The sequence below is a fragment of the Lagopus muta genome, chromosome 13, assembly GCF_023343835.1.
Source record: "Lagopus muta isolate bLagMut1 chromosome 13, bLagMut1 primary, whole genome shotgun sequence".
NCBI classification, from domain to species: domain Eukaryota; kingdom Metazoa; phylum Chordata; class Aves; order Galliformes; family Phasianidae; genus Lagopus; species Lagopus muta.
This window is the reverse complement of record NC_064445.1, coordinates 5,799,439-5,824,524: the sequence shown is the minus strand read 5'-3', so window position 1 is coordinate 5,824,524 and position 25,086 is coordinate 5,799,439. Positions and strand designations below refer to the sequence as shown.

Here is a 25,086-nt window from a genome sequence, read left to right as displayed (position 1 = left end):
ATGCTTTGAACTGAAGCTTAAAATTCCATGTTGACCTCTTCACTTCTGGCATAACTCCTGATATTCACTTAGATGCTTATTTTACTGCTTCCAGCCAGCCAGTACAGTTGATACCAGGGCTTGATTTCTTTGTGGAGGAATTTAAGAATTTTATTTAACAGCTCAATTTTTAAATGGCTTTAATGTCATCTTTCTTAGTGGCTGTCTGGGAGTTGTAATTGGTTGCACCATAGGAAGTGTACAAGGAAAACAGATGCCTGGAATGTCACATTGTGTCTCTTGAGAATATTAACACTGCTTGGAAATACCACTGTTTACCATGCAGCTGTTGCTCCCCAATCTCTCTATTGCCAGTAGCTTAATTCATTGCATAATCATAAGGACTTTCAGTTTTAGTGTGATAGATGGATAAATACTTAGAAACCTAATTTTAGTGCTGAGTTTACTGTATTACAAAACTTTTCCTACAATATATCTAACTACTCATTTTAAATTGACTGCAGTGGTTTTTTCCTTTTTTTTTTTTTTTTCTTTTTTTTTAAACCATAGGCAAATTACCATCCCTTTAAAATTAGTAGGCATGGCAGCATTTCTGTGTGAAGACATACAAAGAACAGGAATAGTTGTTGAGAGATATTTCAATGCATTTAGTTTTTCATAAATCCAAGGTGTTGATTTTCAAATAGGGATGTCTAAATTTGGAGATCTGTTTTAAACAGTTGCAATAGAGTGGATTTCAGACTACCAGTGTCCAAACATTGTGTTTGAAAAATCTGTCTTCACATATTTATTTAAACTAGTTTGAAAGTGAGCTAGAAAACAAATACTCATGTTTTTTACAAGGCATATTAGAATGAATGTATTTCCAGTTGCTTAAGTTTTACTACTCTAAGGTCTGACTGATAGTCTGTTGCTCTTTAGTGATTATAATTGAATTCAAAGACAATGAGTAATAAAAGGAAAAAAAGATCAGAGATGCTTAAGCATTTCAAGGTGTAAATGCGAGAAACTAAATATGAAGGGCTAGAAGTGATCCAATAACAAAAATGGCCTATTTGTATGGCCTTCTGAAGGAATGGAAGAAACTAAAATATGTACCTAACATACAGGTAAAATTGCCAGTGATGTAGATTTGGAATGAATTTCTGTAATGAACTGTTAGAGAGTTAAGTGTTGAATTCAGAGGGTGAAAGGCATTACTGAGTTAAATATAAAAGACTTTCATTTCACTGCAGCAAGCTCTACTGAATGCTCTACAAAATCATGGTAATAACAACTTGCCCTAGTCTTCAAGGTCCTCAACTTTGGACTGTACAACATAATCTTACTCATGTTTTTTTTTTTTTTTTTTAAGGTATTACAATCTCAGTAGCATCCATCTTTATGATGTTCTTGTATGGTTGTTATTGATTGGATGTTGCTAATTCTTTTTCATAAAGAAATAGAGTACTGTTTATCTTACTACATTTTATCCAAGTTAATTGCCAGTTAATTAAGGAGAGGAATTTTTTTGAGATTTAACTGTCATTGTACAGTGGGCAAATCTATCTGAGTTTCTAGGTATGTTTTTATATTTTCTATATTAAATGTTGTATTCTATAGAAACAAATGATTCTTTAGTCCTTTATTCTTCAGTATGATAACTATAATATGTGTGGTAGTTGAGACTTAAGTTTGTTATTGTGATAGCTGAAAGAACAGAGTCAACTGAAGGAAAGTGTAGGGTTAAAACCATTAGGTATGAAGAAATTACCAGCAGGCTTGTGTTACTGAAACTTCAAATGTGTGAACACGTAATACATTTTCTGCTGATACAAGTTTGCACAAACTGCAGAAACATAGTGAGATTTTTATTAGCTCTTTATTTTTATGCTTTAAAACATCATTATATTATTTCCTGTATTTGTCTGTATTCATGAAGTTATGTTTCTTGGATGTCCTGAGATCATCTAGTCCAACTTTCACCTCAATGTAAGTTCAACTTAGAGCAGATAGCACAGGACCTTGTTACCTCAAATTTAGGTTTGGGCATGGAGACCTTACAGCCTCCCTGGGTCCATTTTTTACATTGTACATTCAGACTTCTTTGTTGCAGTGCACATTGTTGTCTCTCGTGCAGCCAATTGTTCAGAAGTATCTTTAGTTTGCTGAAAAGCAGCTTTCTAAGATTGCTTTTCTGTTTTACATTAGGTGTATTTAGGGTTATGAAATGTAATTCAGGCCTATGCTGTAGAAAACTGCAGCATAGAAAACTGTAGGAAACAGATTTGGGTTTTTGTTGATTTTTGTATTTTGTAAGCTTCACTAAGAATTATTTATGAAAATACTGTTTGGATTTGATTCAGTTCATATCTAATACCAACTGTGATGGTGGTTGTTTGACTTCAAATGATTTTTGCTGTTTTTATTTGTTTTCTGAGTATTTGCTAGCATAAATCATTTAAATGAAGTCCAGCAACATTTAGTGAAATATTTTAATCACATGTGAGAATGTTCTGCTGATTTTGAATATTGCATGTTAATTCAGAGTGCAGATAAACATAGTAAGGCTTGTGAGAAAGGAAGCATATTTAGTCAGGAAGAACTTTAATTTGCAGTGAGAATAAATTCTCTTCTGTATGAATGCTATTCACTTGTACTTACAGCAAGGTTCAACAAATTCTCACTATTTTAGGAAACTTGAAAATGAGGGCATTTCAAACAATTTTTAATGACTGAAATAGCTGTGACAGTGTAATGAAGGTTTTGAAACTGCTTGTGCAAACTACTGTTAATTATTATTGCCAGTTTACAAATAATCCTAATAAATGTTATATATGTCTTCTGCTAATAATTCTCTATGTATAAGTGGGTTTTGTTCTATAAACCATCAATATAATTTATGCCATGAAATAGTATCTGAGTTTTGTGTGTCAGAATCTCCTTTATTTTCTTCTTATGAGTGCACAGATACTCTCTTCTGATTACCAGATAATACTCAGAAAGCAAATTTGCCTTGGTATTTATTTATTATTAGCTTTTTTTTAACTTTTAGTTTGTAGACGGTAATGTTAGCATACTGTTTTAATGCTGTATTTTGGTCTGAATAGTTAATTATCTGTGTGATGCTAAGGTCTTTAAAAATTTTTAAACTGTCCTTCTTTCTAAGCCTCTTTAATATTTAAAGCTTAAATACAAAAAAAAAAAAGTGAAGTCTGAGACTTACATAGCTTAAGGAAATGCTTTCGTTTCCTAAGCATCATTTGTACTTTAGTCAAATTCACTTGTTCAGATATATGCAGTAGTTGTAGTAATTGTAATTAGGCCTTCTGAGAATATCTTGACTTATTGTATCAACTAGAGCAGAACTGTGTACACTTTAGTGGCATAAAGGTTCTTGTTTAGGGATTTTATTTTTTTTCAAAGACTTGAGGGAAGGCCTAGGGAAAGCAATGAAAGTGCATAGTACAATGATTTCATTTTCTATAAGGAAAATTATTTAAAAAAATTAAGATTTTCTGCATCTTTGGCTGTTATAAGAAGTTTCTCAAAAAGAAGACAATAGGTGTTCAAGTTTAAGGACAAAAGTAGGAATCATCTCAACCCATTTAATATGTGGAGTTTACTATTAAAAGTCGTAATCACTAATATAAATTTTAGAAGCAATGAGGAAAAAAGATACACAATGTAGAACAACAGAATATACTGATTTGGAAGAGACTCATAGAGATTGTTGAGTCCAGCTCCTGGTTGCTTCACACAGAACCAAATAATTCTAAATCATGCATTATCTCCATCACTGGAAAGACATTGACTGTGAGGGACTGTGCTGAAGGCTTTGTTAAAGCCAAGGTAAACAACATTCACCACCTTCCCCTCATCCACAGAGCCTCTGGTTTCATTTTAGAGGGCAGTCAGGCTGATGAGGCACAGTTTGCCTTTCAGAAGTCCATTCTTGCTGCTCCCAGTCAGCAACGTGTCCTTTATATAGCTGGAAATGGCTTCTAGAAGGAATGTCTGTGATCTGCCTGAAAACGCAAGTGATGGCTGACTGCAGTGTAATACCAAGCTTTCCTCACTCCACTGAAGATGGAGATGTGCAATTTTTTCAGGCATTGGAGATGTCCTTTGAGTGCCACAACTTTTTCATGAACTAGAAGCCTTGCAGTGACATCAGTGACATCAGTCAGCTGATGATAGCTTCTGAGACACTGATGGTAAAGGAGAAGGTATAGAAGGCACTGAGTACCTCAGGCTGTGAAGTTAGGTCTCATGCTCCATTCAGCAGCAGGCTTACCTCTTGCTTAATCTTCCTTTGGTAGCCTCTGTAGCTATAAGAGACCTCATTGCTTTTCACCTCACTTAAAATTATAATCTCCTAAGTCTGTGCTTTGGCCTCTTTCCTTCCATGTGCAGTACCTCTATCTTCCTCTTTGGTAGCATAACCACACTTCTATCTCTGCCAGAGCTGTCGGGAGTTCCTTGCCACCAAACCTCCTCAGCTTCCTGGATCGCAGGATTTTGTGCTTAGAGAAGGTTTTCCTTCAAAATATTCTGTGATACAGCAAATTTTATTGAAACTACAGCATATATAGTTCTAGGTAACTGGTTTTAAATGATTGACCTCTACAAGTACCTAAAATTCAACACTGTCATTCAGAATCTTGACTTGTTTTGTATTACCTTTGCATAACATTTCTAATTTTTAATCACTCTTTCCCTCTTCCTACTGAGTGATGCTGTGTATGATTCTACCACGTGAAAGCAAATTTACTCACTAAATATACAATCTTTATAATGACATGTTTTCTTCATTCATTTGCAACTGCAGATAAAGATATGACTCTTATGGAATCTAACAATTTGGCTACTGTATTTTAAAATAGATGAAATATCCGTATCTTTGAAGATGAACCAAAAGTAGTTGTCAGAAGTATGACCTGATTGGCATATCCCATGATCACAGACATAATTCTGTGTATATATATGTGTGTGTATATATATTTGCACGGTATGTCTATCTTGTAGTTCTCATATCAAGCTATTTTAACACTGAGAAAGTAAAAACATCTGGTCTTTAGAAAACATGTTAAAGACTGTGATGATTATTGGCTGAAGTTCCATCCAATGGGAGTAATAATGACAATTGTTAATTTCTTGATGTGAAGAATATATGCATAGAATATATGCATTTTCTTTCTTTGACAAGTTGGACAGAAACAATATTTATTAATATTGTTCAGAAGTTCTGAGCATTTAGAAGTTGTTAAGTTGAATGTCAAGATGTAGAGCATATCAGGAAAAGAATTCTGGAGCAGTCACTGTTGCTTTTTCATCTTTCATTCTCCTTATCAAAGTGCATCAGCAATACAGTGATATTCTTTTTGGTCCATTTTGGTCTTTTCAGAAATAATTTTCCAACAAAATTTTTCTTAGAAATATATTGTTATTCTGTTAAACAACAAGGAAAGAGGAAATGACCAGGAGGCATTGTAAGCTGATACAGTAGCTGACCTTTCTCAATTTCTGGGACATATTGATTGCTGCTGGAATGTTTTCTATACTTGGAGAGGCAGAGCTGACTTTTATTTTAGAGAAATGGACATGGACTTATTGAATGAAAATTGACTTATTTTTAAAAATGTCTTTCTCATTTTTTATCTTTAAAACTTCTCATCTAGAAACTTAATAGTCAAGTACTAAATTAACCTCTCGTGCTTATTTTTTTGTTAGTATATGTCTGAATTTGTGATGAAAGAAATAATTTTTGTGCTGTTCATTGATAATAGGAGGAGAAAAAAACACTGCATAGCTAGGAATACACAGTAAAAACTGCAAAACTGTTGATCATATGATAGTGAGTAGACAAATCAACTTAGAGCAGCTCTGTCTTACCTAAACATGCATTCTTTGTGAGCCATTTAAATTCATCCAGATGCAACACAGTGAATCAATTTAGAGGTGCAGATAAAAAAAAAAAAAACAGAATTGTTTTTATTTGTATATCCTTTATCAGCTCCCTTTTTTTATACCTAGGTTTCTGTACCCTTTTTGCAGGAAATGTAATTAGTGCCAAGAGTGCAGTGAGAGGACTGAATTAAGTTTGTGTATCACTTCACAAATTCTCTTTACCTCTCAATCTTTACGTGGCTGTGCCACTTCTTGCTCATCTTTTTCCTGGGATTACATAGAATATGTACACCTTGAAAGTGAGTTTTAAGCTAGACTTCTTCCTGTTTCTTTTGCCTCACCTCTGCCTAGGTTTATTTCTTTGGTTTCATACTTAAATATGTCTTTGTATCCTCATTTTATTCAGTGAACATTACAAGAACTAAGTAACGCACTTGAGCGTGAGGACTTCAGTTATAAATGAAACACAATTAAAAATCAAGCTGCTTTTGTGTTGTTTTTGGTGGAGAGCGGAGAAGTGTGTATGCTCTGTCAGAGCTGACAATTAGAAGGAAATTGAATCAAAAGTAGCATCCAGTGAATAAGAATATGCGTTTCATATGCAGGACTTGTTTTGAAGCAGGTTTTTTTTAAGATGATATTGATTTAGTCCTTCTGCTCAGTGGAAGTAAATACAGATTTCTATTGTCCTTGATTAGCAACATAACCTTGGGACAATTGCAGCCTGATACATTTGGTTCAGTATAGTTTTCAGGCTCTTAACAGATAATGATTAATCAGATTCCTGAAGCAAGATGCCTGTTCTTTTCTATTTCAGTTCTTCATTTTAATTTGTTGTCTCAAAATCTTCCTATCGAATGATCTGAAATGTGTGTGTCACTTTCTGAATGTTTGTTTCTTTTGTTGCTAGAATATTTAAAAATATTCACCAAATCTGTCATGCTTGCATTTAAAAATGCACATAAACTCCCTTTTAATCAGGTCATGTGCTCTATGGAAGGTGTATGAAATACAGATTTCAACATTGGATGAAAAAATTTTATTTCCCTTAAGTAACAGTTAAGTCTTTCAAGTTTTTCCCAGTGGATTCCCCTTTTAGTTCACTTAGTCCTAAAGGTAAATTTTAAGTAGCAGAGTAAAATTTGGGGAGGTAAAACTTGAGAAAGGAAAACTAGGCATTTATAAGTATATATATTATGAACTACAGTAAAGCTTCTTCCTCCACTGAAATGATATTTTTGCTATCTAGTGGAATGTGACTACTTCTCTCTCCCAGAAGGCGTTTGTACAGATGCACCTCTTTGAATAAGGAAGCCTTTTTATTATGTTATAAATGTACATGGGGATAAAGGATTGTATTGTACTATCAGGAAAGTAGATAAGAACAACTGATCAGTTGGCAGTATGAGAGATGGCTCCTTCTAAGAGACTTTTGAAATAAACGGCCCTTTATCAGTAGTGTCTATTGATTCACAAATGATCAGTGTGTAGCTGAAATATTTTACGGTAAACCTGAGATAAAAGATCCAGAAAACAGAACTCCCCAAAAGATATTATAACATGCTGAATGATCAGTAAGCTGACACTTTTTATTGGGCCACAAGTATTGTGGTCTGTCAAGGTTCTGTAAGATTTAAACTCCATAGCAGGCAGGAAACAAAACATCTGTTATGTTGCCATCAGAAATAAAGTATTTTTCATCACAATAGACTCAGCAACTAGACTATAAATGTCCATGTAAGCCCTTTTCTTTGTAGTAATTGTTTGCTTCAAAGCAAGTGTTAAGCTGTATGATGCAGGTCCTTTTTTTTTTCCTTTGACTTTTTTCATGTGTTCCCTAAATACAGTGAGACATTGGCTATGAGAATATAAATCAATGGATATGCAACACATAGATTAATATCTAATCATATGCTTTATTATTAGAGACTATGTAAAATCAAGCAGAATTGTCAGGTTTCACACCAACTGAGTGTGTAATTCAGAAGTGTCTTTAAAGAACAGATGTATATTTTGGTCTCCCTGATTGTTTGTCTGGGAATACAACTTCTCCCTTCTGCTTAAGAAATAGCAGTTCCTTAATGTGGTCTGAAAGACAGCTTCTTTCTTCTAGCTAGAAGAAAGCTATGGAAAAATAAAGAATGATCAACAATAAGTATTTTCTCTAGCAAAGTATCCCAGGAGGCAGTATCAAAACTGAAACATTGTCCATATTAGCAAGCTCTTGCTGCCCCTTTCTAAAGATGATAAAAAATAAAACAAAAAAGCACAGCCAAACAAGAAAAGAAAACTTTTTATGAAGTCTCTAATTTCTTCTCTGAAAGCACACCCACTCTGTGCTTAGGAGAATATTTTTATTTGTGTTTTTTTTTTAACATGATAAATCAGAAAATGGATGTAGGCCACAAAAGTTTTTAAGTAATGGAATTGGAAACAGAAGCATTCACATAGAAGTAGTAACTCATTGCCTTTATTAACAAGCTGTTAATGCTGTGACGTAATTGGCCACCTTTTATATAATATTTAAGGGAAAGGTGACATCATAAAAGATAATAATAAAAACTGAGTTATAGTGCTCTGCCTTTGGAAGCACTTGAAAACAGGCAAGTGTAGGCTGTTGTAGTTGCCAATTAGACAATACAGATGGAATTGAAACTTGTTTCTGGCAAGGCAGATTTGTTTGTTTGGTGGTGTTACAGCTTTGTGGTTGGAGAAAAAGCAACAGCTGTCATATTTCATGGCAGCAAAGCCTTTTGTTAAATATTTTTTTCTGAAGTAATATGGGAAAAACATGGTCTTAGAAACTGAAGTTAGGCTTTCTAGATCTTGAAAATAGGGTTAAAATAGGGTTTTTTAGCTTCTTGCATTTGAAAATTTTAAGCTGACTGTCCAGTTAGTACTGATTGCAGTAAGTCTAATTGAGTCATCTCATTATTCCTAGGCATTATCTTGGAAGCTTATAAAATTTAAATGAGGATTTTAAATCTTCCTTCTTCTCTGGAAAGCAAGGATAGTTTGGGATTTTGAGTATCACTGTACCTAAATTGTGAATCTAACCCAGATGTTGAGCTCATGTAAACGATAGACTTACTCCCTGTGGCAAGATTTTAAATCTAAAAGAGACCCTTTCACAGAAGATGCTTTTATTTGCAGATGCTTACATCTGTGCTTATCACTGTAGCTAAAAAGCTGTCTTTGAGTGTTGGACTCGTAGGAATCTGAGCTCTTAAAGTTTTCACAAGGGCACTTCATCTAGTTTCAGGTTCATTGTTCTGCTTGCTCATATCTCATATTAAGCTATCAATTTGGTAATTTGAACCTACTCATTTGTCTTAATTATGATTTGATTGATCACTGTTACTGCATCTTCAGTTAGCTTGCTGATGTTGTGGTAAAGCAGTTTATTTCCTCAAGTTTATATTTGCTTATCAATTTTAGAAAAATACAAAGCAAGCTAGTAGAGTTGGATTATTCTGTCAAAATGGAATTTGAAGTAGAAGGTAAGAGAAGCCTCAAGAAAAAAACTGAAGATGAGAAAGTGCATCTCTGTGATAGTATCAGTAGGGTGCAAGAAGACGTTGTAATGATGAAATATTGATTGCACCCTCCCCAAACCCTCACGTATCTGGTAGAGAGCTGCCTGATGCCCATCTTGTTGGCACAGACAAGCCTAAAAGCCATGATGATAGGTAGCAGCTGCGAACAAGTGGGCTGTATTTAATGAGCAACATAAGGTGATATGCACATTTACATACCTTAATTTGTGGGCTATGTAAAGTGTAGTAAGCTAGGCAGGTGACTGTGCTTGAGGCAGTGCCTCATGTACCTCGGCTTTATCCTTCTTCCCAGGCATGGCTGTGTCACTGTGACAGGGTCCCACAGCTGTGGGCTGTCTTTGAGCAAGTGCTGTGGTCCTGCAAATACTGGCCTTGGTCCTGAGCGATCTTGATCTGCAGTGACAGCATCCCAAAGATGTTTCATGTCAGACATAATGGCTGTGGTGCACAAAACATAGGGCAGTATCCTGAGCAGTTTTTTCTTTTTGTTGTTTTATACCTGCTCAATCAGGAAATTCATTGTGTCATTGAGCAAACTGCTGTGTCTTAGCTCTGCTTTTATAGATGAACTGCCAGTTAATCTGAGTTCACAGAGTAATGATGAAGAAAGTTCTGTGTGTTATTTATTTCTTGGAACTTCAGATCACATGTTTTGCTAGTGCAAAGGAAATTTAGGGAAGGCCTGAGGGATCACAGACAGCCTTCATTAGCAGTGCATGACTGCTTTGTAGCCAACTGCATCTTTAACATCCTAGGCGATATCTGCATTACAGTTTGTTTTCTTTCTTCTCGTTTTTAATAATTTACCTTTGAGAGTCTATTTACAACCATGTTGGTGTGCAAAGATCTGTTTGTCTGTCAAAACTTAAGATATGTACAGAGTATGAGATGCATTAATATTTCATTTGCTTCATAAGGAAACCAAGTTGTAAACTGGCTGTGCTGGGTAACAGAGCCTTATTTCAGTGAATCCTAATAAACACAAGGGGGAACATCAAACTTTGTGCTGGGAGTCAGGGGGAAGCCTCTCAAACTGCATGCTCTTCTGCATCAAGAGAAGAACAGAGGATCTTGAACGATCTACAGCAAAAAAAAAACATTTTTTTGAGATTCACTTGTCAATGATTTGGGGTTTTCCATGCCATTAAATCTTTTTAAAAGGCAGTATCTTGATTAATACTGTTTGAGGCCTTTCCCAAAGCTGTTGGAAAAACTTTTAATTCTGGCTGGCTTCTTTGTGATGTTAGTCTGAGTTTTTGCTCTTAAAAATATAAATACAGATGTTTAGTAAATACTTATCAGCCCTGTTAATGCTTTGTCACTATTAAACTTCATTGCAGTAACAAAAATGGTGATTTTTTTCCTTTAAGAGCAAAGTAAATTACAGAATTATTTTTCCAGTATTAAGCTGATTGCTGCCATTTAGTGATCAGGTAATTTATCCTGTGAACCTACACAGAGAGGGTGCCTCTGGCACTGAATACTCAAAAATAACTCAAAAATAACATAACTTGTAATGTGTTGTTCTGCATAATAAGAATTCCAATAAAACTCAAGAGTTTGGAAAAAGTACGGATAGACGATGATGAAGGTATGCCAAATAAAAGCTAAATGAAAGTGTGGGAACTCCATATTTTTGTTACTGATATCCAATATCTGCATTCTACTGAAACACAGAGATACGTTAGGTACGACAAATACAGTTCTTAATCCAGTTTTCATGTGCATGTGTAGATTAATATCAGTGGTAATTGTGTTTTCCACCATCTCTGCAAAGCAGTATCCCTTATTAAATAGCTCTCTATGGTACTGTATCACAGTGAACCCTTGAAGTGGCATCTTCACTCCTCCGAAAATGAAGATACTGATTTAAATGAGACTTAAAACCAAACCAGTTCTGCAACTTTTCATTCGCCCAAAATGCAAAGCTATTTCATTTTTTTATACTTTTGATTATATAATAATGTTAATATGTATAAATAGTGTGGTAAATCGTGTTCTCTTGAAGATTTCTAACCATGCTTGGAATTCTTAGTTTTTATTTTTTCGCATACAGGACATGAATAGGAAACCTGTATGAGCAAGGCTATTTTTGCTATTTTGTGTAGTCTTCCTTGGAATTTAGAATCCTTTGTTCATTTTATTTAATGCAGGAGGCGTTAAAAGAAAACAACAAAAGAAGAGAACTGGAAGAAAAAATGAAGAGAGCCAAATTGGCAAGAGAAAAGGCTGAGCAAGAGAGGCTGGAGAGACAGAAAAAGAAGCAACGGCTGCTTGATATGAACAAAGGTAAGGCATCATTTTTAGTATAGCAGTTTGTTAAAAGGAAAAAAAAAACAGGGGAGTGAAAAACTGAAGACTGTTCCAGGTCGGTAGGAAAAATACTTGCTGTCTGTTTTGTAAGCAGGAAAGAAAGGTTAACTTTTTCAGTAAAAACTGTGTTTTATTTTGGCCTACCTGCTCTTATGGTTCTACCATTTGTCATTTAATGTGTAATGTTCCTTTCAAGCCATTTTACTGTGAATTATTGGCTTGTTTTCCTTTGTTGCGGTTAATTGATTTTTTTTCATATGGATTTCTTTCGAAGAAGTAGTATCTTACTTGCTTTGTTGTTAATCTCATTCTGTAAACATCTTTATAATCAAGATATTGTGGCAATTAACATATTTCTTTTCAAGCTTGAAGGGTCTGTGTTACAATGGATGTTCTCCCAACAGTCCTGTTATGAGCTAGAAAATCTGATTGAGCTCAGTGACTAAGTAGAGAGTGGCATTTCAGCATGATAAAAATGCAAAGTGTTGAGCTTGTGAGCTGTGAGGAAATTGTATTTTATGTGAGGCTGCAAAGAAAAAAAATAACAAGAAAGCAGGAGCAATGAGGAGGCCCTGATAGTCGTCGTTTGCAGATTTCCACCAAGTTGTGTCTCTGACTCTAGTTAAGGTGGCCTGTACAGACATCTGTTGTAGAAACATTGATGTTGCAGATGTGGTACCAAGAGATGAGAAAATCCTAAAAATACTTTGATCTCTCTTTCCTCTTCCAATACTTGAAGGCATTTGATTCTTTGAGAGTGATTAGTTTTAACTACCACTGAAGATACTGTATGCTAGTATATTTTACTAGCTGTTGAAAAGAATGAGGAGCCTACCTGGACAGTGTTGTCAGTTAATTGGTCTGTGTTTAGGGGCTGTAGCAAACTGATCAAGGCTACACCTTTTTAAGTTTCTTAAGCTCAGTAAGTGAGAGCATATCTGACTACATCTGTTAATTTTTAGGAGGTGAGGAATAGACTGCTTAATAGCAACATAGATGCCTTGGGATGCTGATAGTATGTGTTGCTTTTCATCATTAAAATCCTTTTTTATCAATACATAAAACTGAAGCTTAATTTTGTTCTAGTTCTTCATTATTGAAACGGCAGATACGTGAATAAATTGTTACCAGAGGCATGGAAACTATCATTTAACTTACTAATACTTTGGCGACATAGTTATTTTAATACTTATAAAATAGGGTTGTTTTTTTTTCCAATATTTAATAAGAGGTATATGGAAATATCTGGCTTGCATATTACATCTCTATTTCCATGCTAGGAGGAGTGGAATGGGATGATAGCGCTCTCTCCATTAGTTTCCAGGATATTGATACTGTTAATTTTTTATCAATTACATAATTTTCCTTGTTATACCTATGTCTGTATCCTCATTCCTGCTTAAATAAATAATCACAAATTTCCCTAAGCAAATGTGATACAAAAGACTTAGAGGAAGGAGGCAGATGTCCTCTCAAGCTGTCATTTTGACGAGGTGTTTTTCACCCAAAGGGAGTTTTAAGCTAACTGCGTATCAGTTCATTTCTTCAGCTGTTTGTTCAAGAATTTAAAAAAAAAAAATGTATTTCAGGTCAGAGTATTACGTTTTCTCTATTTTCCAGCCTCTTGTGGTATAGTTCCATAAGCACTCTCTTGCTCTTAGCTTGTAATGCAGATGCAGCTTTTTTTTTCTTGTGGCCCCTGAAGCATCCAGATCAAAATGAATTGTTTTTCTTTTTCTTGGTGTGAGAGAGTGGAAAACTGCAGTGTGGCCAGGATCAAGAACTGTCCTGTGTAATTCCTAGCTTAAAAATTGACAACGCTGCAAAGACCAAGTTGCTCAGCTAGCTCTAGTGCTTTCTGCTTTGTGGAGTACCTAGTCTAATTGAGTTGCCTTATAAATGCCATGCCAACTGATTGCTGCAAATCCTGCTAAACATTCCAAAATCAATAAAGAGAGACGTAAAATTATAGAAAATCTCTCAGCTACATATAAGCTTCGAAGTGATTTACACTGGACAACATTATACAAGCTAAAGTGATTCTACATCTTAAAAGATGCATGTATCTAAATATAGGTATTTTATACAAAACCCAAAACAGACTGGTAGGTGACAAATTGTGCATATGCCTTCCAAAATAAAATGAACAACTTATCCAGCATGTATCCATTTTATCTTTGCTTCAAGAAAACTTAGTGATATATTATTTCTTCTAGTCATAGTAATGGATACAGAAACGTTAATTGGGTTCTTAGTTAATCAAAGATAAACATTAAACCTGTCTAAAAGCTATTATCTTTTTTGAATTCAGTTCTAATGACAGTTGCTTCTTCAGTTGAAGTCAGTGGATTTGGTATTAATAGGGATGAATATCCATACAAATGAGTTGGTTTGGACAGTGTGGTGTCTTAAGTCTAGGGTAGCTTTTGTGAATTTTTCTCTAAAGGCACTATGATGGGCAATTATGTCCTGTCCATTGTACCTGTGCAATGTTTAGGTGAATATTTTGTTACAGAGTGGTACCTTTGTTCAGTATTTCCTTTAGTTATGGTCATTCCAAAACGAATTTGTGACCAACGTTGGTCATTTCTTGTCCTGGCAATGAAATCTAAAAATTTTTGTGATATTGATGAGTACAAGATTAGTCGAAAGAGTAATAGATATTGGGGTATTTTACATATTAATTGAAGGAGATCACAATTAATTTAAATTAAAATAGCTGGAAAACTAAACACAAAAAAATGGACAAGAACATGTAAGAAATCTATCTCGCTCCAGATGTAGTCCCAAGACTGGTTTCATTCTGATAACTTGAGTTTTGTTCACCATTTTTTAGAGGGATTTTCTGATTATAAAAGAACTGAGGTGTGTGCTGTGTCTTGTGTATCTGCTAATTATTTCAATTAAAAGTTACTTATACTGTAACCTTTTAAACAGCCATGTGATTTAGTTGTAGATATTTAGTTGTAGATATTTTTAATTGTTTTAGGTATCATTTGGCCCTCTTTCTGATATGTTTTGTAGCTACTGGTATTTCAGTCTTCTGGTTGCTACTCTTGCCCATATAGAGGCAATGTCTTCCTATCAGTGATTTAGCCAATACATTCTGAAGCCTTTTTGTGTGCGTGTGCTTGTGAAAATCATCCTTTACAAGGGGCGAAAGTCTATTCAGAATGAATCCAAGGGAATACTGCTGATACATTTCAATTAAATATATTCCTGCTCAGATAGGCTTTGACCATTACAACTTCTTCTGAAAATAAAAGTGTGTGCTTGTCAAAACCATTTGTTATTAACTTAACAATACAACAAAGTACATTTTTCCCACTCTATTAACTTTACGTAAGCCTGAGGTCAGATTATTATAAATAAGTTTAATTGGTATGTAAGTGAGAATTTGACTTGTGTAAACTGACATGAGATATAGGCTCATTTATCAGTCAATACTGTCCTAAATTGCTCTCCTTTTAATTAAAAAGTAAGTAACAGCCATGTGATTGTATTACAGTGGAAAATGCTCAGGAAGACTGCTTCCTGAAGATACTTATTATGCTTACAAAATGATTGCAGAATGATTATAGCAAAAGAATAAAATGCAAATATATGAAAACACCAGACACAGTTGCCAAAAGATGCTGAAAATTGACCTTTTTAAGTGAATATCTTGCAATTCAGAATTCTGATAGTAATTCTGAGTGAAAACTCTTGTTTCAAAGTTTGTACAGAACTTACATTTGACTTTTAAAAGAGCAGTGAACCATTTTGGTGGTTCTGCTGTTGAAATGCTCATTAGAAATAGTAAAATTCAAATCAGTACATTGGCAAAATTTAATTAGAAGTATAATTTTGAAACCACCTGGGAAAGAAGATAGGTAGGCAGTATGCATTACCTAACGTGGTATTTAACAAGACCCTCTTAATAAGGGCCAAAACTTGATAGAAAAAAAGTAAAATATGTGGGCATCCCCTTAGTAATCTTAACCTAGTCAGTGTGAACAAATCAAAGGATACTTTTAGAAACAAGAACATCTTGAAGTTTTTCACTTCAGAGTAGTTGCCATGAATGTGAACTAAAGAAATCAAATAGGCAGGAGGGTGAGCCATGTTTCAGATGCAGGGACTGAGATCTGTTATGATTGCAAGTTGAGTGCTTTCTATAGTCTGTTCTCTAGAGTTAGTCAAGTCACTTAAATAATTGTCCCACAACAGGAAGTCCGAGAACATCTACTGAAGGGAAGGCAATTGAGTTTAAATACATCATTCCCATTCTTATGTAAAGTCCCATTCTTATATAAAAGCTCTGATTTTGTGTACAGTTGTCACTCATGGTTCGTAATCTCTCAGCAGAGCACTGCCACGTTTTCTATCATGATCACTCTATAGCACTCTTAATTGCAAGAGCAATTTTAAAAACTTAATGGGTTGCAATAGACAAAACAAATTTCACTTTTACAATATGATATTTTAGCAGCAGTTCAAAACCAAAACGCCCTGTTGTTCTGGCTCAGCTGGAGCTTTTATTGCTTCTCAGGCTAACAAAAGAATGATCGCTTATCTGTATATTTTTGTGAACTTTAATGATACTTTGCATTTAATTGTGGCAGATACGTGTGTCACGATCGCTTTTGGAGGTTTAGATAAGAATTGTCGGGAAACAGTAAAGAAGCATAATATTGGCCAAAATGACAGTAAACTTATCTTAAGGATTATATTACAAAAGAGACTAGCAGTGGTAGCAATGGAAATGCTTTGTCTTCATCACCAAGCTAAAATGGTTTCTCTGTTTCAGAGGAACTCTGAAATAGAAAATGGGTCTAGGAGCTGGTGAAGGATTGCAAATTACTATAGGAAGTATTTAAAAAAAAAAAAGTAAATCAAAGTGATAACTGGTAGTATGTGAAGTATCTTGGCAAGAATTATGGATCAAGTCTGAAACTTCTGTTGAATCCTCTTATATAAGAATTTTAATGAAGGCTGACTAAAAATGCAATACCTTGTCCAGTTTCCAGTTAATCACTCCACAGCTTTGAGATGTGGCAGTGAGATCAGCACTAATATACTGTGTGAGGAGTTAAAAATCTCAACAGTGTGTTTCAGAGCTTTCTTAGTTCACGTCTCTTTGAATTGTATATTTGGTATTCCAAAAATAAGGCGTTTTTTTAGCAGTTGCAGTAATTAGCAGGTAGAATGACACACTCAGCAGAAGAGTGGAAGGCTGCATAAACATCTATGAAGTATTGAAGGATCTTTTAAAATAAATTCTGCCAGCTTTCATAAAAAAAAAGTTGAATGTTACTGTTATTTTTCTACACATAAAATATTCTAATGAACTAAATGATCTTTAAAGTTCCTTCCAACTCAAAGTCATCCTATGATTCTGTTATCTTATGAACTAATTATGTATGTATTACAATCATATTTACTGTTCATTAAATTTTTCAGACCAACTTGGAGTATGTTGGTTTGGTCAAAGTGTTCACAGATCTTTCATTCAGAAAATAAATTTAATGCAGAACCAACAATATATCAATAAATGAACATCTGTAACATAAGGCACACAAAGATAATTATGGTGTGTGCTTTAGACGAGCTTTGGTTCTATGGTTGAGTGTGAACCAAGAGAAGCTAATTTACTCATTCTTTTTGCGTAAGCTTTTTTTATTTTTTTAAGGGTTTTGGAAGAAATGAAATTAAACCTGGTATTTCAGTCTTCTGGTTGCTACTCTTGCTCTGCTTCCTTGCATCTGACACTGAGGATAACTTTGAGTGTGGCATATTATATGTAGTGGTTTAAATTACATTGATATATAATTTAAATTTACTGAGTAATTATACTGTTGATCATAATGTAGAAGTTGGAACCAGGTGATCATTTAGAATTTGTGTGCTCTTATATCAGGTCTAGGTTTAGTCTAATAAATCTAAATGTAACAGAACTAGAGAGAATACCTTTTGCATTAATATACTGCTTTTAAACTTAAACACTTGAGAGCCTGAATTTACATTTAACCTCCTACACTTTGTGCAAGTCAGAAGTGTTTTACTGTAATGCAAGTCTTTTGCATAAAATAATGAGCTTCTCACCTTGTGATGGTGAAATCTCTGTTAGCTTAAAGTCTGGGAGACATGAACAAAATGCCCACCTATCTGCTGGGTGTAATCAATATTTTAGTTTTGGGTTGTAATACAGATGTGAACAGGAAAAGAAACATTCATCAATCATATTGCTAAATTGTGGTTCTTTGACCTCTATATCTGAAATGCTAAGGGAGACTTAAATGCATTTAAAAAAAAAAAACTTTCTGCCCAACTTTTCATAATACTCCATGAAGTCTGGGGCTTCAAAAGCACCCTGTAAGCTTGGAGGGAGTGGCAGTGATAGGCATGCATAAAACAACAATGATACATAAAGTGATTTAGTAGAAGAGAGTTCTGCTTTTTAAGTGGTGCAACTCCTCCTTTCCCTGCATGTCTTTTTCATCTTTGTTGTTTATGATGTGTAGCCATGTAGTATGGGGCATATGTATTCTTGCATATTATAAGGATTCAATGCATCATAAAAATAGAAGGCAACACAAAAATGTGCAGTACTACAACATGTAACTTTATGGCATTCAGTTTCATCACGTTTTCCATGTACATTGTGTAAATCAGGAAAGTGACCTGTTTCTACTTCAGGGAAGTCTTACAAGTATTTTAGCAGTGAAACAGCAGTCATTTACCAGCAGCTGGAGATGTCATCAATAATGCATAAGATAATGCCTCTTTAAGTTTAAAGAGAAGTAGGATTGGTATAAATTTTCATTAATAAAGCATCATACACAAGCTAGATAGTGATAACTAAAGGACTGACAGCATCCATTACGTTAAAGCATATGTCTGTTATTTGGAAATGTTACATAGAACTGACACCATTTTTCTTTTTTTATTTTTAACAATCTTATTTCAATTATATTCAGACTATTATTTTTCTCCTATTCTCAGAAGGTGATGAGACTGGAGTGATGGATAGTCTCCTCGAGGCCTTGCAGTCAGGAGCTGCATTCAGAGACCGCAGAAAGCGTGTACCACGAGGTAAGATGCTTTCTTAGTTACAAACTGAGTGGACAAAAGCTATTTCAGAACAGCTTGCAAACGGTTCTCATAGAAAACCATTGAGCCAGTGTGAAAAATCAGCAGACTTCACCTTTCTGATTGTTGATTTTTAAGTTTGTAGCTCAATCTTCAGGTAAGAATAAGCTCTAAAATATGACAAGTTCCTGGTGTGTTAGAAATGTCATTTAGAACTGCATGTTTGTCCTGATATTTAAAAACAGAAGTAAAATTAATTGTGGGCAATGCTGTGAAAAATATTAATTTCTTACAGTGAGAGTTTGGGCCCGTAGCTGATCATCATTTTCAAGCAGTAGTCTTAGATGTTCCAATTTCATTGGAGGATGTACTGGGTGTAGTCATTAAGGTCAAATTACAATAGAGTAGAATTTCTTTCTTGAGGAAGGTAATGTATCCTAAGTGTACTCTGAACGATTATTGCATCTTGCAAGTTTGTTTTTGAGAAAATTTGAGAAAGAGTTGAATAACTGCTGAGTTTTCTCTTTTCCCTTATATTACGTTAGTTACATGTAGTTTTTAGACATCTATAGATTGTTTTCCAGTTTTTAATTCAAAATGTCTTAGAGTTAAAAACAAACAAACTTAAATCATAGTTGAAAATTAATTATTTGTTATAGACTCAAATACTTACATTAAATACATATTTCTATTTTATAAATCAGCTAGGTTTAGATCTGTGTTGGCTTATTTCTTTTTATATTTTTTTATGGAGATGTAGAAGCAAATTCAGCTGCTTTCTTGAATATAAGTAGCAAAGATTGTATAATTTGGAATAAAATATTTGGTATATGCCTGATGTTGTGAAAAGGAAGTTCCTAATTTGCTTATAGCCATAAACGAGTTCTGCTACTGTTTCACTGTCATTCTTAATTCAGAGCATGCCTTTGCTCTCAGAACTGAAGAAATTCCTCAATCAAAATATATTTTTATCTGTATCTAGAGAAATATTTATGTAAGAGATGTTACCTCTGTGTTTTGGTTTGGGGAGAAATCTGTTACCCAGTGGTGACCAAGAAAATTCTCAGAGACTGCACAAAATCTACAGAAGCTGAGAAAGTCAACAAGATGACTAACCCCAGTCTGGAAGCAGAGACACCTCTGACACTATACTGGGCAGAGCTACTTAACAGTACCTTTTATTTCTCTTTCGATACACAGTTGCTTTGTTTAGTGGATGTGTGATTTTGCATTGTGTCAGTTTGTATTGTAGTGGGGTCTGGCTGAGGTATTTGATTGACCTAGGGGAACTTTCTGTGAGGAAAAGGCCTAGATAATCCATTTTCGTGTTCTGGGCAACTGTAAGTTTTTTCAAGTGGCCAAAAGTATTACGTGAAATTTTTTGGGAATATCTAAAAGGAGACAATAAATGTTAGTCCCATACAAGAACCTGATTGAAGCTATTGTATAAATTTACTCATGGGGTTTGGAATCATGCAGGTTCCAGTCTAGAAGTTACGTATGCAAAGGAGAGGACACACACAAAAAAGACCATTAATTATAGCACCTAGAGTTGTACCTGACATTAGAGAAACTACTTTTACACACAGAAAGAATACTTGTGTTTTTTTACCAACATTTACCAACAGCATGAGTACTAATGAGTGAAATAACTATATGCAAAGCTAGCTTAATTTGCATTTGGACATTGGAATATTTGACAATTTTTTCTACTGTAGCATTAGTAAAGTAATGCACACTGGCTTTATTATTTTAATATATATAAATAATGAATATAAAGGAAAGAGGTGAAAATCATTGTTGCAATGTATGACTTTGCAGCAGGTTAATTAAACTGACATATATCTACTTCAGAATGGTTATTTTGAAGATAGAGAATTGTCTGTTCCATCCTGTTATAGGCACGTATTTTAGAATTTGACAGACCTGTAACTACAGCACAGAGGCCATCATAGTTTATTTATAGTGGCTGACAACTGTAACAGTTTACTTTTAAGTAGCTTACTTTATGCAAAACCAGTATTCTATCCTACTGACCATAATGGAACAGAACAAAGCACAGAAATGTTAAAATCATTGTTGCACAATCAGGAGAGAATTACACACGTGGGTCAGCATACCAAAAATAAGTGTTTGGTAAATGCTGTGGTAACGTAGTAGGCAGAGATGTGTAGTTAGGAAATACGTCCCTATGTGTGAAGCTAGAATCTCATTGCTATGGCTCTTCTCACTTTGTTGTTGGGGTTTTTTTGTGTGTTTTTCCTTTTTTTTTTTATTTTTTTTTATTTTTTTTATTTTTTATTTTTTTAGGCATGTTAATTTAAGAATCTATGCCAGAATGTCCAGCAACAGAGACTCAGGTACAGGGTAACACTCCCTGCTGGAGAAACAGTCTAGATGAACTTTCTAGAAGTGCTGGGAAAGATCTACCAAGAGTACAGGGTGGGGAACACTTCATGTGGACCTGACAGTGTAATTGAAGAGATTTAGATTTATTCTTGCTACTCTCTTATGTTCTCTTCATTTATTTCCATTTAAGTCCCTGATTTTTTTTTATTTTTTTTATTTTTTATTTAAGAAAGAGCTGACTTAAACATATTGTGGCATTTTTGTCTTAATGCTTTTTTTCCAGTAACTTATTCATGGACTTAGAGTACTTCTGAAGTATTTTTTGCCCCAAACCATACCCTTTCGTTTTTCATTTATGATAGTTTCTCAACATTTTAAATGCATAGAAGTTTAGTGAATTCATTCTCTTCCAATATTTTGTGTAAAGGTCAAGCAAGTAACAGAATAAAAAGAGGAATAGTGGTAGTAATGCTGGTATTACTCTGTGTTCGTTGTGTTCTCTCTATTTAAAAACAATCTAAAAGCTCTTTTGAGAGGCAGACACTTTTCCCCCATCTATCATCTAGTGGATGAGTAAACAAATGGTGTATTTCTGTAGTCTGCATAAACTAGCATACACCAGCACTGGTGCTGAAAGAGTTTATCCTTCTCTGGCAAGATTTATATTTTTAAGTTTACGATAAATTCAATATCTTGCTTTCATTTTGCGACTAGCATGAGGGTAGTGCATTTCTTATGGAGTCAGACAATATTTTAACACAGTGTCATTGTCTCCATTACAGTTCTGAACCTAGCATAGGTGTTTCCTGTGATGATTGCGTATTATTGTTGCAATGTTTTTTTGCTGAGTTGTTTAGTTGGTAATATATGTAGTTGAGGAATTAGTTTTGCATCCTAAAAACTATCAGTGCTGGTTAATCAATAAAAATGTTCTGCTGGATTGCTTCAGGTTGAATACTCTTGTAAAGGAGTAAAGGGTGCTACCAGTAGATTGAAGTTACTTTTAATGATAAGCAGAAAATAGGTGCAAGATAATTATAATAGAAACATATTTTGAGGAAATTCAATTTGAAGTCTTAAAATGAGTGGTATACTATTTAAAGCACAAACAAAAAAGACACAATCCTTGGAAGAGTTGGTTTTGCTTAGTCCTATTAATACTATACTGCAGAAGAAGAGGACCTTAAACATTAGTTGTAATTTAAATACCGTGTGCATACTGTGCAATATATTCTAGATGAATGCCTAAGAAAAACAAAAGATGCTGGTATTTCTGAAGTTGGAGCTATGATCTTTTTGCTTTCCATGTGTGTGTGATTTCTCTATTTTTTTATACATTTTCTTTTAATGCATTAGGGATTTCTTATCTTGTTGAAAATGATTCTGTTTAAGCATGTTGGTGTATAAAATTGTATAATAATGTCTGTGCGCCTATAACGTCATGAATATGTTACTGGAGTGGATTTTCTGCCTTTCTGTATCTTTTCCTACAAAATTAGGTTAGAACAAAAAGTACATCATACTGAAGTAGGGAGAATGTCTAATTATTGTGCAGGTCTCTCTGTATTTGAAATGAACAGATTTCTAAAATAACATAATAGATTCAAAAAAAATCAAATTGACAATGTTTCTTCAGGAACTGATCTTCCTCAAGTATTAATACTGAATTTTCTTCTTGTTTTGTCTTGGGGATCTTTGAAATACATTGATATCATTGGTGGCTCATGAGACAATGCCCATGGTAAAACATCAGTTCACCATTTATGGTGATTATTCTAGTTATAAAATACAGAGATAATAAAGATTATAAGATACAGACATATCTTTCCCTAAGTCATCAGACTTCTGCTGGTAACCAAAAAAATGTAATCTTACTATGTGCAGTCTGAAAACAAGAAAGAAAAATTGCAGTTCCAGTAACAGTGTACACTTAACACAGAAACAAGTAACTATTCAAATTAGTTGCAAATTGTCACTGATTTTGTTATTGAATAAGCGAGGTCAGGATTTCACCTATTTCTTAACTGCAAACTAAATACAGTAAATTAATTGCAGTCTACTGGCAATCTGATCTGACATTGTTGGTTTTTGGGGGTGTTTTTGTTTTCATTTTTCAAAGCTTCCCCCAAAATATAACTAACAGCTGGCATTTTGTAGATTGTATGAGAAGCTGAAATACTAAAAGCTCTCTGGTACACTTATCTAAAATGCAGCTCACAACTTTGGTAGATGTACTGATGTAGGTTTTGAGGTGATGTGATCTGAAGTGATAATAAACAGTAGAACTAGGTACTTGAAAGACAAGTAATTGTTGTCAGGCAAATACATCCTTATCTTCACAGTGTGCGTGCAAGTTATGATGCTTCTGCTCTGGAGTGACCTTTATGCTCCTAACAACACTTTGCTTAAGCATTGTTGTTTGTGATAGGAGAAATGAGGTTGTCTTTATCTTGAAAATATTTTTTTCTGAAAGACACCTGGAGACTGTATGCTCTTTCTACTCTTGTCTGTACTCTTAGAAATAAACAAATAGTAATTTGTTTGTCTTTAGAGATGTGGAACTCTTAAATTGGACAAATATTTCCCATGACATTTTTTTGTATCAAGTGCAATCTTGGAGCTTTCTCTGCTTAACAGAAAGCATCCGCACCTCAACTGTTGTATTCTGTGCTGCTCTTAGAGTTCCTGTTTCACAAGTCAGTAACAATGAAGAAAGGATAGTCAGAAAAGTCCCAAGACAGTTGTAACAACTTCCCTGTGGTTAGAAAGTTCAGAACATTTCTGTTACTTTTTTTGCCATTTTCTGCATTTTCTTGTCTATGCTGTATTTCAACAAAACAAGGTTTTATGTCACAGTGAACGGGTTTTGTTTTTAAAAGATTGTCTGATTCTCCTAAAGTTTTAGCTTTCATGATTTTAGTTTTTTCCCCAAATTTCTCTTGTATACTTGAATATCTGCATGATATTTTTTATCAGTTCAGTACTTGATATAAAAAAATGTGAGAGTAAGATGTACATAGGGCTTTGATTTCCATTCTCCACTCTAGTGCAATAAAATTTTTGTTTCTTTATCTTTTTTGTTAGCTTTTTTTTAATGTAGTCTGTTTTATATTTGGTCTCAAGCAATTAGAATTAAGGCTGCATTTGCTTTTTTTTTTTAGTCCAAAATTCTGGAAAAAATATAATAGCTTGAAATATATTTCAAATTAAAAGTATGTAATACAGATTCTTGGTTTAGGCTTGTAAAAAGTATTCATACAAATTTACTATATTGATGATCTAATTACTTCAAGTTTACTGAGTTTAACTAAACAGTAAGTGTTTGATTTAGAGAGGGAAATCTCTGGTATGTCAACCTTTTCAGACATAATCCTACTTTCAACATTGTCTGACAGGTAGTCAGCCCATCAGGCCTGAGGATGTGCTCGAAAGCATCTCATCTCTTCACTCTTGACTAGTTATTTATCTTATGAAGCATAATTCACAACTGGCACATGGAAAGTTCTTATTCAGAATGAACTTGTTCCGCAGCCATAGAAGAGAAATGAAATCCCTATTTTTGGAATCAGTTATAGTCTGTTTTGCATAAGGTTTGAATACCATGAAAGTATTCATGAAGGGAGGAAGGAAAAACAAACAAAATGATTGCCTTCATCTTCTTCAGCCCTGAAGTAATAAAGGTATGTAAAACCAGGGCGCAGAAGAAATCATGAATAGTTCTAGGATGCAGCAAAAGCTTTTAGAATGCTTTCCTAGGACTCATCCATATGATGGACTCATGGTCCATGGATACCACTAGGTGGTACCATTAAACCTCCCTTTTTTGAGAACATTAGTGTTGATTTGTAATGCAAACATTTTTTGGAAGAGCTTAAGTAAAAGTTTGAGTTTAATTTGTGCCTATGAC

General features: G+C 34.3%; 1 protein-coding gene across 1 annotated transcript in view; it reads left to right on the top strand.

The window, feature by feature from the left end:
• DIAPH2 (diaphanous related formin 2) overlaps positions 1-25,086 on the top strand; it is a 141,845-nt gene that overhangs the window by 93,230 nt on the left and 23,529 nt on the right. Inside the window, exons 26-27 of the mRNA XM_048959961.1 lie at positions 11,600-11,735; positions 18,744-18,833. Of these exons, the coding sequence (XP_048815918.1) occupies positions 11,600-11,735; positions 18,744-18,833 (226 nt within the window). The remainder of the gene's footprint in view (positions 1-11,599; positions 11,736-18,743; positions 18,834-25,086) is intronic.